The sequence below is a fragment of the Haemaphysalis longicornis genome, unplaced genomic scaffold (assembly GCF_048455015.1).
Source record: "Haemaphysalis longicornis isolate Haplotype H1 unplaced genomic scaffold, Haemaphysalis longicornis Haplotype H1 scaffold_3, whole genome shotgun sequence".
NCBI lineage: Eukaryota > Metazoa > Arthropoda > Arachnida > Ixodida > Ixodidae > Haemaphysalis > Haemaphysalis longicornis.
In genome coordinates this window covers 193,385,868-193,399,220 of record NW_027526335.1, presented here as the reverse complement: position 1 = coordinate 193,399,220, position 13,353 = coordinate 193,385,868, and the positions used below count along the sequence as shown (strand labels likewise).

The 13,353-nt window shown below is 45.5% G+C and overlaps 1 protein-coding gene across 1 annotated transcript in view; it reads right to left on the bottom strand.

Annotated features, from left to right (window-relative positions):
- Window positions 1-4,849, bottom strand: part of LOC144175617 (arylsulfatase I-like) — a 67,397-nt gene extending 62,548 nt beyond the window's left edge. Inside the window, exon 1 of the mRNA XM_077704672.1 lies at window positions 4,790-4,849. Within this exon, the coding sequence (XP_077560798.1) occupies window positions 4,790-4,849 (60 nt within the window). The remainder of the gene's footprint in view (window positions 1-4,789) is intronic.
- Between the last annotated feature and the right edge of the window lie 8,504 nt (window positions 4,850-13,353).

Sequence of the window (13,353 nt, the reverse complement as noted above, 5' to 3'; positions counted from 1 at the left end):
GCTTCCCTCCATTAATTTCATATTATTTGATGCTAAACACAACCTAGCATAATTTAAGTGCATGCAGTTCCTATTTCACCTTCTTCCTTATTTACAGCTATATGCACTTTACGTGACCCCAAACCTGGAATATGCTTTAACATATCGTCCTGGCTATATGACGCTAACCAAACAACTTTACGCTGTAAAAAACCGTTCCATATGACTGATACTCTCCGTCGCCGCACGTAAATCATAACTTCCGTAAACTATAGTCTAAACCTAATACTGTTTGTACACGTAGTGGGGTGTCTCATCTGAACCTTTTCATGAAGTTTTCCACCATAAAAAGGTGCTCAAATCATGATGAATGCAGGCGGCAGCGCGACACCGTCGTCGCAAAGTTTACTATCCCCATGAAAACGGTGTCACTTATTCGCATCCCTGATTTTTGGCGAAAAACCGTGCCGTGATCGAAACCGCCAGCTTCGTCAAGCACTTTTTATTTATAAGCCGTACCGTTTCAGGAAAGCACTTTCCCATTCTAACTCGTGTAATTTTCTAGTAAATTGCCTGCTTCTTTTTTTTTTGCGATGTCACTGATTACTCTTATGCTCTACAGTTCTTCCTCGCCTTTCCATAGCTTCCTTGCGCTATATTATGCTGTCTATTCTACGGTGTTGTCCATGTTTCATTTCTGTGTATATACACTTCTCACTGCGAATCAAGCGAGTATACCCATTTTGTTTTATTTTATCTGATTGTGTTTACAATTGTGTTTATTGCGCTAAGCGTGATGCGTCTATTCACAAACATTATGGCATTTTTGTGTGTTTGTCTGTGCCTGTGTGTGTGCGTGCGTGTGTTTGTGTGTGTGCGTGTGCGTGGGTGCTGGTGTGTGTGTGTGTTTGTGTGTGTGTTCGTGTGCGTTCGCGTGGCTGTGTGGGTGTGTGCATGTGCGTGTACGCGCGCACGTGTGCGTGTGCGTGTGCGTGCGCACGTGTGTGTGTGCAGCGTGTGTGCGTGCGAGTGCGTGCGTGTGTGTGTGTATGTGTGTGTGTGCGAGTGTGCGTGTGTGTGTGTGTGTGTGTGCTTGTGTGCGTTGCCGCGTGCGCGTGTGCGTGTGCGTGTGCACGTGGAAGGTTTCATACACCCGCCTTCTGAATTTAAAATTTTTTTAGCCTTTTTAGTCCTATCTTTTAACGCGCTGATCTGCAATGCCAGATTTCTTAAATACAATATAAATGAAAAACATAAATAAATAAAAATCACACGATACCAAATGTGTGAAGCGAAAGTTTTATGCCTAGGTTTTAGTGTAGTTTGTCCGTGCAAACGAAGAACGGCGTGCATTTGCATTTCACAGATCGGAGAGACAAGTGCCTCCAGGGCCAACATTTTCACGGCTAATGTCCTTCGAAACTGAAGTTACTTGTATTCTTGCCCCAGTCCACTGGCCACGCTAATAAAAACATTACGGATGTTCTCTGCAAGCATCAAACGCAGGTGCAGTTCCTCTGGAACTGCGCCTGCGCGGCTTGATGGAATAACTTTTCGGTTTTAGCTTACCGCACACTGTTCCGGGACCTGTATCCAAGTTTTATGCATAGTTTTATGCACTGTTCCAAGTTTTATGCACTGTTCCGGGACCTGTATCCAAGGTCATGCATAGTTTTATGCCTAGGTTTTAGTGTAGTTTGTCCGTGCAAACGAAGAACGGCGTGCATTTGCATTTCACAGATCGGAGAGACAAGTGCCTCCAGGGCCAACATTTTCACGGCGAATGTCCTTCGAAACTGAAGTTACTTGTATTCTTGCCCCAGTCCACTGGCCACGCTAATAAAAACACTACGGATGTTCTCTGCAAGCATCAAACGCAGGTGCAGTTCCTCTGGAACTGCGCCTGCGCGGCTTGATGGAATAACTTTTCGGTTTTAGCTTACCGCACACTGTTCCGGGACCTGTATCCAAGTTTTATGCATAGTTTTATGCACTGTTCCAAGTTTTCTGCACTGTTCCGGGACCTGTATCCAAGGTCATGCATAGTTTTATGCCTAGGTTTTAGTGTAGTTTGTCCGTGCAAACGAAGAACGGCGTGCATTTGCATTTCACAGATCGGAGAGACAAGTGCCTCCAGGGCCAACATTTTCACGGCTAATGTCCTTCGAAACTGAAGTTACTTGTATTCTTGCCCCAGTCCACTGGCCACGCTAATAAAAACATTACGGATGTTCTCTGCAAGCATCAAACGCAGGTGCAGTTCCTCTGGAACTGCGCCTGCGCGGCTTGATGGAATAACTTTTCGGTTTTAGCTTACCGCACACTGTTCCGGGACCTGTATCCAAACTCAGCACCTGCATCGTCCGTTCTGCCTTTGTCTCCGTCCTTTAGCGCCCCTCAAAATGCACCCATACCAACTTTCTCGATTTTGCAACACGGATACAGTAGGAGGAAAGGTTTTGGTGCTTGGTAATGCTCCCCTCTGAAAGCACCAATATATTATTCCTCATCTCAGACCGACGTTTTAAAACGAAACTTCCTTGTGCAACGCACAAAGGCTTGCTTCCGAAAGAACTGACGACTTCTGTGGTCGGAGAGGTGTCAAGACAGCTGTGCTTCTAACTTTTTGATGCTATGCTAAGTTGGAAAGCCTCCCATACTACTTCTGGGAATGTCACGTCTCTCGCTCGGAGCCGTCTATCCAAAAACCTTAGAGTTATGCAACCAGACAAAGAGGGATTTTTGTAGCGCTGACACGCAAGTTATTTCCGTGGAAGGTGATGGTAAAAGTACTGAACTTCCGAACGTCTGACGAGCGTGCAGAAGCAGCCTAAACACGTCCATTTGAGTTCTGGAAACGTTCTAGTTTGGATAAGAAATACTTATGTTTTGATATTCTTTCAACATTAAACTCACAAAGCTGATATAACTTTGTCAATAGTTTCTAAACAATGTTCTTGGCAGCTTGCAGTCTCATCAGTCCATTAGACCATGCTCAATTTTCTTGTGTTGATCAGTTTATTAGGCTTAATAGTGAACCTCGCGTTTTATTCCTGCGTTCCGAGTGAAACGAAAGATTCAGCTGGTTTAGCGTGTCCATAGTATTCGTTGCCACAGTAAAAGGTATTGGGACATGTAGAAAAAACTTACTTATTTCGTTTCCTTTAAAAATCGATCTTAGACGGCCGTGGGATTGTTTTCTGAAATGATTGTTCTATATGCGAGCAACACAGTAGTTTGCTCTAACGTTCACGTGTTTATTTAAAAATCTGGAGTTTTTACAGGCTCCAAAGGTCTAGATTGGGTGGTAAATATGAATCTAGATTGGATGGTAAAGTTGAAGTAAAATTGCTGAGAAACCCAGAAAAAAAGATTCAGCTTTGTGGATCATAATTTTATTGTAGTTAGGTGCGTGAAGTTTGACGCCTTTAAAGATGTGGTCATGCAACCGGGAGCACGGCAGTGATTTATGTTTCACACTTGAAGCATCAACTCAAAGCAGGGTGCAGTTTTTAGCGTTCGGTTTATCTTGCTCCGTTATTAGCATATGCCAGAAGTGCGACCCAGATGTGAAAAACCTCTTTTCAATTCCAGATCCTTACAATCCAAGTTTGCTACAACAGCCTTAACCTCTCCTTTGCTGTTTGCAGAATTTAACTCGTACTGTCACGTGATGCGCCAGGGCGTCGATGGACTTCCCCAATTATAACACAACGAGGTTCCTCGCCCTTGCCAGTGCTTGCTGCCTATTACAGTCTCTGGAATCGAAGGGTAGCGATTCGAGGACGGTGAAAATGTCGGCGACACCGTACGTTTAACAAATTGCGTTAGAACGGTGTTTTGAGCTAGTTGGCGATACTAACTAAATTCAAAACAGCGCTAAAAGACGGGATGAGGAACCACAACGCACGGCGTTCAAAATATCCCCGCGTATAATAAAGGTAGGCCGTGGATTTAGGATAAATGTAGGTTGTTGAAAAGGAAACTCAGTTGCGTGTGTGTTGCTGTCAAGCTCATGTTCAACAACGAAAGGGACTCCATTGGCTAAAAAAATTTACATCTTCTATAACCTGCAGATTGCTGTTTGTAACAGGAAAGGGGTTGTTGATGAGGAATGTTTATCTCGGGATAGAGTGTACGCGTTACGACACCGGGAGTGTCTTGAATATTAGACTCCCAGAGCGTCATTCAATCTAACTAGATGGCCCTTTTGTCACCTCTCACTCTACGGCGCAAAATTTAAATGCACCGCGTCTTTGATTGACACAATCATTTTATACGGACACAGTGATCAAGAAACTAGAAACGTAGTGCAAGCCTTCTACATTAAAAACAATGGCGATATGTGCATTAGCCTTGCGTCTGTATGTCTGTCTGGCACAGAAGTCAGATTGCGAGGCTCAGAGCTGTAAGTGTGGAGGGAGCGCAAAAGAGTTTTTTAGTGTGCGTAGTCATAGCGCATGACCAGATGTATGTGTATATGTTGCTTTTTTTAAACAAACTTTTTTACTTGTCAGCGCCACTGCTGTTTATCTTGGCTGCGTGTCTGTATTTTCAACGCCACTCAAAAATGCAATCACAGCAACTTGCTCGGATGTTCATACAAAAAAAAACGGTTGTTCATACGGACCATAGAGTCACACTCGGTACTTCTCTTGTGCGCAGTGAGAGACGATGTTCAGAGTCATCTCTTAGCTTCACTGTTATTGGTTCCTTTATTGAGATGAAATGTGGCCGCTCACCTCCAGATGCAGTGAAAATCGTGAATATTTTAAGTATCAGGTCGTTATAAGTTGTGTGGAATACTCACAATATCGTCCCCAATGATGAACACGATGTGAGGCTTTTTCCAGGTGTTTGATGTGGCCATGACGGACGGTATGAGTATAAAAAGTAGAAAAACTTTCATCTCTCTGCCGCAAAAAACCTGGAAAGGCATTGTGTTGTGGTGTTTATTCTTTCACAATACACAATTTTGGTCGGGTGCAGAACATCGACAGTTTCTAGAAACGCACCAATGGCTCGACAATCTTTCGGAGGAAGGCAGGGTTGCACTCCGATGTCTTAAACCCTGAAATCACACGAGTGGAAATCAGCATATATTATAATAAGTAAAACCACCGACAAATGGCACATGATACGGCCAGCATATAAAGCATTGCATTGTTGAAGGTGTTTTTATGCAAGAACATTTCTGACTGTTCCAGAGAACCTCCCAATATTTTTGTGTATGATATAGACTTCGCGCGACTGTCCATTTTACTGTGCTTCTTGAGTGCAAACGCTGAAGAAGAAACGCTGTGAGCGATGTTTGTTAAAAAAATGCTGTTCGAAAGTCAACGTTCAATTTGGGCCACATACCTCACCGGTTCTGCTATGAATGGGCTCAGGTACCTCACATCGTACTGCCTCTTTTTCTTAACTTGCCATGCTGGTGGCTCACACACTGATCCGCGCCCAGCACACTTTGCTGGGAATATTTCTAGCGCGAAGTTCAAATGAAGGCTACCATTTGCTGGTATTGCGCTTCTGTCGGCAATGAGAAACGTCGAGTCTAACATCGCGTAGGTCCAGGCATGCAGATGTACGATGCATGGACTTCCGTATTCGACTCGCCCAGTATTTGGTCAAATCTGCCATCCCGTGTACTCATTGGCACCGCCCAAGTCCTCTCAACGTGAACTCGTGAAGAGGAAATGGCCATATACCTCTGATAGGACCCAAGCGCGCACTACCTCCGCACACATGCAACCCAGCAGAGAGGTTGACAGAGATATAACCTAGGCCGAGGTACGATGGATGATTTGTGAAATTAGGTATAACTCGGCCCCAGCTGCTTATCAGATCTTAAACCTGGCCCTTCAAAACCTCGGCGGCCTCTCTACCACCGCAATCGCTGTTTTTCTCGACGCGTACTGGATAACAGTGCAAATTCAGGAACGATGACATCATGGCAAGGTTATTCTTATTCGTAAGGCAAATAAACCACCCCCACTCCAACACCTGTGCCAGCGTTTTCTCGCGTGATGATTAAGAAAACTTGCAAACCGTGCAATTTTTGTCCGACTCACAACATGCACGAATCACAAGAAATAAACCCCAAACAATGATTGAATGCAGAACCGGCCTCTTGAACCAACAAATACCCCTACGCCTACCAAAATCCTCAGCTAATATCGCAGCGGCATCGACACGGTGACGATACTGGCCCTGAACCTGACAAAAGTCTTTGACAACGTCGCGCACGAGACTATAACGTCGGGTCAAGGATGTGTCAGTCCTGGCGAGGAACCTAGAATTGTTTTGGGGTCTTCTCATTAAACCTGGCAGCCGCCATTCATCCTGTGAACTTCGTCTCAGCCACATTCCGGCTGCGCAGTCAGCACATCCCCCCAACAAACCTGCGAATCAGCACGTCTCCCCAGAATTAGCTCTTATCATGTACCTCGCAACAGTCTCTACGCAAAGGACATCACCCCCTAGAATAACGGGGGAGCTGATGGCCACACGAAAGAAACACTCAAAAGAGGCAGAGAAGTATGGGAGAGGAAGCGAAAAAGGCAGGTTTGGCCTGCTCTTCGACCAAATACGAGCCACTCGCCATCTCCCCGAACCAGAAAAAGTACTCTAATCTTCATTCCAAGTCCACATTCAAGGGAGGGAAAACGCAGAAGTCATGGCCCAGAAACTGCTACGGCTGCAGATACCATCCACCAGACTCGATCAGAACTTTCTCCAGACAATAGAAGGACAAGTAAAACAAACTATTACTGTGCTCAAGAAAATGACCAGAAAGCAATCAGGCCTGAACAAGCCGGAAAGGGCTCGCGTACAGGTAGATTTATAGGAAGCAGAATAATGTGGTCCATCCCCTGCTGTCCTTTAACCTCTGCTTAAATTGAAACAACCTGATGTCATCATTACACACACCCACAAGGCAGCGCTACGTCCTTCCCCGGCATGTCAGCTGGCACACTGGAAGACTCAGGCCTTCACAACGAGGCAAGCCAACTAGTTAAAGCCGACCTTGTGGTACAATGTCGGTCAGCCCTCTACAGGAAGACACGTACTGCAGAACCTGGTAATAGCATACCACACGCTATATCAGGGCGCGACATCAACGCACCAAAATATCCATGATGACTTCGTACTCAAACCACTTCCTCTCAACATGCATTACATGTACCACTGCAATCACGAGACACAACGAGCCCTCGCGGTGTACAAGACGCATAAAGGTTCCACACTCGTAGTTGCACGTCTATGCAGCAGAATTCGGACAGCATGATACAATCACCGCAGTCGCCGTTCCGAATTACCCCAAAACTAGAACTGCCTATTGTACTAAAGTCCGGACGCCCATCCTGAAATCGGCAGTTGCCCTGGCCCTTACGCTCAGCTCTGCCCTCACTCCACAATCATTAGATTCAAAAACCCCTTTCCAAAATTTTGCCCTTGGACGCGTTTCCCCAACGGCAGTCAAAATACGGCCGAGGAATGTTGCGCAACCTCAAGTAAAACTCATCTCGACCCGTGCGCATTGGGGGAACAATAGAAACGAGGAGGCGGATGACCTTGACCGATGACCTTCACCCGGATTGAGCTCAGGCCGTATCCTTACCGCGGATCCCGGTCGGAGCGGGACCGTCTGGTGGGATATTACGAGATCACTACCTATTACTCCCCCTCCTGGCAGACTTATCCTTAGGAGAAAAAATCCCTAGCCTTCCCGAGTCTGGTGACCATTGCCAATATCTACTACAGCATTTACCAACCTCCGCATGCCCCTTATGTGGAGCCTACGCCAACGTGGCCCACATTATCTGGGCATCCCTTCAAAACCCTTTCCCCGAAATACGTTCTCATGAGGGGTGGAGCGCCCCACTTCACAGCCCGGCGCATGCGTGCAGCTCGGCCCTGTCTATAGAACAGAAGACGGGGCTGGAAGGCATCGGCCAACGGCCATGCCAACGACCAAGCTACCCCAAGGAGATGGCGTTCAGAATGGGGATTGCCTTCAATCCTCAGCCCGGCACCACCACCAAGAACTCAATTCTCCTAAAGCCATTTTCTTACCCTAAAGACTCTTTTTTTTCTCGCCCTATTGCCTAAAGCCCGAATTGTACGTAACACCTACACTGTAAATACAGAACGCATAACTCATATCCCTCAGCAATGCCCAGCGTATACGAAGATGCGGTATACAAATTTTCACGCAGTGAAACTTTACTGTTGTTCTACCTTACCCTGTATAAGGAGATAATCTCTACTCATGAACAATGACTCGGCCTTTTGCAGGTTTTTAATTCATAACTTATTCATTTCTACCACAGACACATAGGCAACGTTGAAATCCCTAGCATTCCCGAGTCTGGTGACCATTGCCAATATCTACTACAGCATTTACCAACCTCCGCATGCCCCTTATGTGGAGCCTACGCCAACGTGGCCCACATTATCTGGGCATCCCTTCAAAACCCTTTCCCCGAAATCAGGCAGAAATAAACAAAACAAAAAAATTTATTCTTTCACTGCTTACATTATACTCCAGACGTTCGAACCCTATTTCCTAGCATTAAGACATTACTTATGGTTTGGGGTTGTGGGAGAGGGGAACCTTTGAATCATCCGTTTCCAAACTTCTTTAAAGCTTGCAATCCCATTCGGATGGTCAGGGCAACCACTAAAAAACTTGTTCGCGCGAAGTCGCCGAGAAAAACGTTACTGGGTCGCCGAACTACTCATTACATTGTCACAAAGCCAAAGACGACCCAGTTGTGCTCAAGGGAAACAAGTTTATTGGAGCGAACTTGTGCTCCCCTAACAACGCAAAGAATGCACAGGCGGGGAAGCAGCAGTCAACAAAGTGACGTGTGCAGGCGAGCGTCGGTGAGTCGAATACTACGGCGTCTGCCCTGCAGGCTTTTATCTTTCGCCGTGAGCGTTTCTCGAACCATCGATTTACATCCAGAACATTGCAGATAAAAGAAGATTATTCTAGTCTGGTGGCGTTAGTTTAATACTCTCTCCCTCTCAAAGAAGAATAACACGTGCGGCACGCGTTTCCCTTGGCCAGGGGATAACAGATAACACTGCCAGGCGCAGCCATTTGGCAAAAGCATAAACAAACAAACCAAATGCATGGTTCGCGGCAATATTGATTTGAATGCGAGAGCAATGTCCTCGAATTCCTGAGCGAGTATACGTGTTGTGGGTGCTGAGCAGCAGTGCTCAGCAGATTGATGCTGAGTGCTGCGGCGTGGAAGGAGCAGTCGTAAGTTCTCCGTGCATGTGTTCTATTAGTATCAGCTTGATCCTTATCGAGTATTATATCACTTTCTTTTCGCTACTAGCACTACTGAGAGTCTTTCGCGGCCGCATTTTGGCGTGCTATATCCTATCATAACCTAAATAGCCGCTATGCTGACTCTTAAGGTGTCCCAAGAAACATCAAACCTATCATATGTCAAACTGGGTGCACCAATTAAGTGACGTCGGAGATGTCAGCTTGGCGTTAGGCTTACCGCAAGATGCAACGCCCTTCGCTTGCGTCGCCCTTCGCTTGCGTAGCCCTTCGCTATTTGCTGCTGCAGCGCCACATCATTGTTTCATACAGCAGTTGCCACAGGCCAAACAAACGAGAACCTTTCAGCAGACGTGCTTTCCACTCTCCCAAATGTAAGTTTTGAAATTGGCATGCGCGTTTCGGCAGTTCCGCAAGCACAATGGTTGCCTGCTTTTTGAGCGTACTGTATTGTCAAGCCATAGAGTTTATTTTGTTCGACCAGTGACGCTCAGACGGCAGTATCGAAGAGCGTCTCAAAGCGCAAAACTCGGGAATTCTCACTGGAAGCGCAACAAGACATTTTGTGCCTAGGGTGCAGAAAGAGGGGGTTCTGACGCAGACTACTCTACAAGTGCAAGGCCCTAGTCATCAATGCCATCTGTTGCGCCAAAATAATTGTGAATTTGGTAAATTACTTCTTTGTTAGCGTTTGACAAGGTTATGGCAATATAGTTCCTACAAAAACGAAAGTTTGTCTTGCATAGTGCAAAATAATCCCAAGTCCTCGGGCAGCGCGACGAGACGGACGGCATCGACTTAACAGATGATTGGTTGTCTCGATTTGGAACACTGCTTTGGTATATGTACGTGGACGACAATACGCAGTACTTTCCTCCATTTTGCGTCGAACGACCTAGCCGACAATCACGAGGACTTGTATATCGATGCGATTCTGGGTGCGTAGCCGACAGCTGTGTTCACCGTGCCGCATGTAAAAGGAGAGCAGAGGAAAGGAAGGACGTGCGGCGCAGGTGGCGACTGTTATAGGGTCACATAGAACTTGACCTTTTTCATTCGCTGAAGCGTGGTTCAACAGGTGCGGTACTTGCATATATAAAATGGCGAAAGAAGAGATTGAAGCTGCTGTACCCCCGCCTGTGCGCAGGAAATGTATTTTTCGGCACTCCAACAGAAAACAGGCGGAAAATTCTTGCGCTGCTAGACCGATAACGTTATGAAGCAATATTAATCGTGCAATGCGTGCAGATCCTCAACAGCTGCATAAGTGACAATTATAACCCCGCTCTGAATTCCATCTATGTAGGTGCAGTTCGTATATAATAAATTTTAACGCTAACTTTCTGGTAGCCGTAGGTGGGTAAAAGCCCTCACGTGTGCAAGAGCTGCTACATGTGGGACACAGACGGTTAGGGTGCGTCAGCTTTGGAATGGAGCAAGGTCTTCCCCCGCAAAAGAAAGCAAAGTTGTTTACGAAAGCTTCCATGACTTTGTTCAGAATTTGTGCTGAGTGCGTTGCACGGAACTCCGTGCAACACATCCAAACGGGCTAATGCGCTACTGCTGCTTTTTTAATATTTCACCCGCGCTGCCAACGTGTTTCGATGCCCACAGCCTCTTTAGGCAACGGAAATGTTCAGCAATATCGCTACCGATTACATGTACATTCCTGTTTATGCACGCGCATTCAGTAGCCGCAATGCCAAACCAATAGCTGGATTCGGCGATAGGCTTGCGAAGTGTATGAGAATCGATTGATTTTTCTGGTATATTATTTCTTTTTGGACAAAGCCAGCCTCTGAGATTGAAGACATAAACTGTAACAATGTTATTCGAAACGTCCGCATCCCTGCACGTGTCGTTCAATCCGTGCATCTCTATTTTTGTTATTTCGTTGCTCTGCATGCTTCGCGCCTCAGCCAAAAATCTCACTGCCACACATGCACATCGATTGAAACTTATCAGTTCCAGTTCGAGCGAACTGCAACAGGAATCTAAACTTGAATAAAGTTATGAATCCCTGCTTTTTAATAACCGACATTTGTGGCACCTCAACGACAGAATGACTGAAGCAGAACGAGTAAGTCCCATACGAATAATGGGCTCCTCTGAAAGCAACCGCGTAGCTAACGAGAAGGGGTGCCAATGTAGAAAAAAATGTGAGCTGATTCAACGCTTTGGCTGATTTTTGGACCTGGCACCGTACACATTGTTCAGTAGCAGGAAAGCGTGATCTGGATAGACATCCGAATTTTGTTTCGCACTGTAGCGCAGTCCAAACGCGACTTCTACACCACATTCAACAAACGTTGCCGTATCTATCCTTTCCTAAAGAAGCATACCCACATGGGGGACTTGCCAGGAATCAGCACCTTTCAGGGGCTAGTTTGGTTTCCTCACGAAATCCACCACGCCATCAATTCAAATAGCACGCGCCATACCGAACGTCAAAACCGAAACGTATATTTAGTGCTGCGAGCAGTTATTGACCAGTATAAAGGAATCCTGGCCACCCAATAGCATGATTGAGGCCACGAAATCACTGTCTCATTTCACGCTCTACGTCGATTGAAGTTAGGAGTGTTCGTAAGCTTAAAGCCAAAATTCTGCAGCTATACACAAAACCTGGTACGCCGAAAAATACGCGCAAACACATACCACGCCGAGTCACCCAAAGTAATGCTACTTACTCTCTGATCGAAAATTTTGTTGCTGTGCAGTAGCATGTCTTGACGTACAGCGATAGCCGGGGCTTTGGCAGCAATAGAATCAAATGTTACAGTTTACCTTTTCAACGCCAAATAGTAGGAGGGAAAATCGCAGGCTTAAAATGGTTCGTAGGACGGCACATCCTGTTGTAGAATTGACCAGCCACTGCTTTCGCTGACGTAACAGAATTGTTGACCGGTAAACTGCGCCTCTTTGTTGCTCCGGAGGATATAGCGACCCCAGTAACGATGCCTTCAGATATAACTTCCTTTAATTTTGTTTATTACATAAATAAAAATTTCTACAATGACCGCAGTTATATTAGCTTGCAGTCAGTTTCCCAGGAAGAGCACAGCTTTAGTACCAGATAGAATGCCTGCGCCGGAAAAATTTTAACCATCCATTAAAATGCCATCACCGGAAGCAATGGCTAAAATAAATGCATCATCCACATGAAGGCAGCATGGGACATTTTTTGAATGACATCTTTGCCGACTCGTTGGATTAAGCAAATTCTCTTCAAAAAAAGACAGACCCCATTCGTAGATATAAGCTTCAACAACCAAGGGGGAGCCTTTCCACAAAGAATTTCTTGTACACGTGAGAAAATCGCAGACAGAAAAGTATTAAAAGTAAACACAACAAACGACGAAAACGATCACAGTATTCTAAAAAACTAAACAAAAAGAGCTTCTAGCGAGTAAAACACGCCCGCCGCCAAATTTGCAAGGCTCGATATCTCAGAATATCTTGATTATTAAGAATTTTCAGCACCTGAAAAATTATCATCCGTCTCTTTGAACAAAGTGGTATCTGGTTGACTTGGTATCGTCGAAATAGTTTCAGGAAATGCCTGGGAATTAGAAGCTATCTGTTATTTGGTATTTTGCAATGGGCCCGTTCACCCATATGCCATTGCTTTACAGAAATAAGCAGCTAGGTCTCAGCATACCAGGCGGCCAGCGAGAGCCGCTAGAAGATATTACCCGAGACGGGCGAACAAAATTACAATCAGCTGGGTACTTAGAAATATGCACCCTCTACAAAATTCCGAGAGCAGAACCAGGACTTAGCCTTCGGAGAGACTATGGGATAGTCAATTAGTCAACTTTATCAACCAGGAATGCAGAAATGCGGCTCTGATGGTTTCCTGGGCTAAAAGCTGCATTAGGAAGCTTGACAGTGGTTTAGGAGCCTTTGTACATGAGACAGAGAATGCAACATTCACACAATTGAGAGTAGGAAAAAGAATACATTACTGCACGTTTACAGCTCGCTCAAATCAACGAACATAAAACACACACAAATTCTCGCTTGTCTAAGTAACGCTTATACAGTAAATCTACACTTAATACATTATT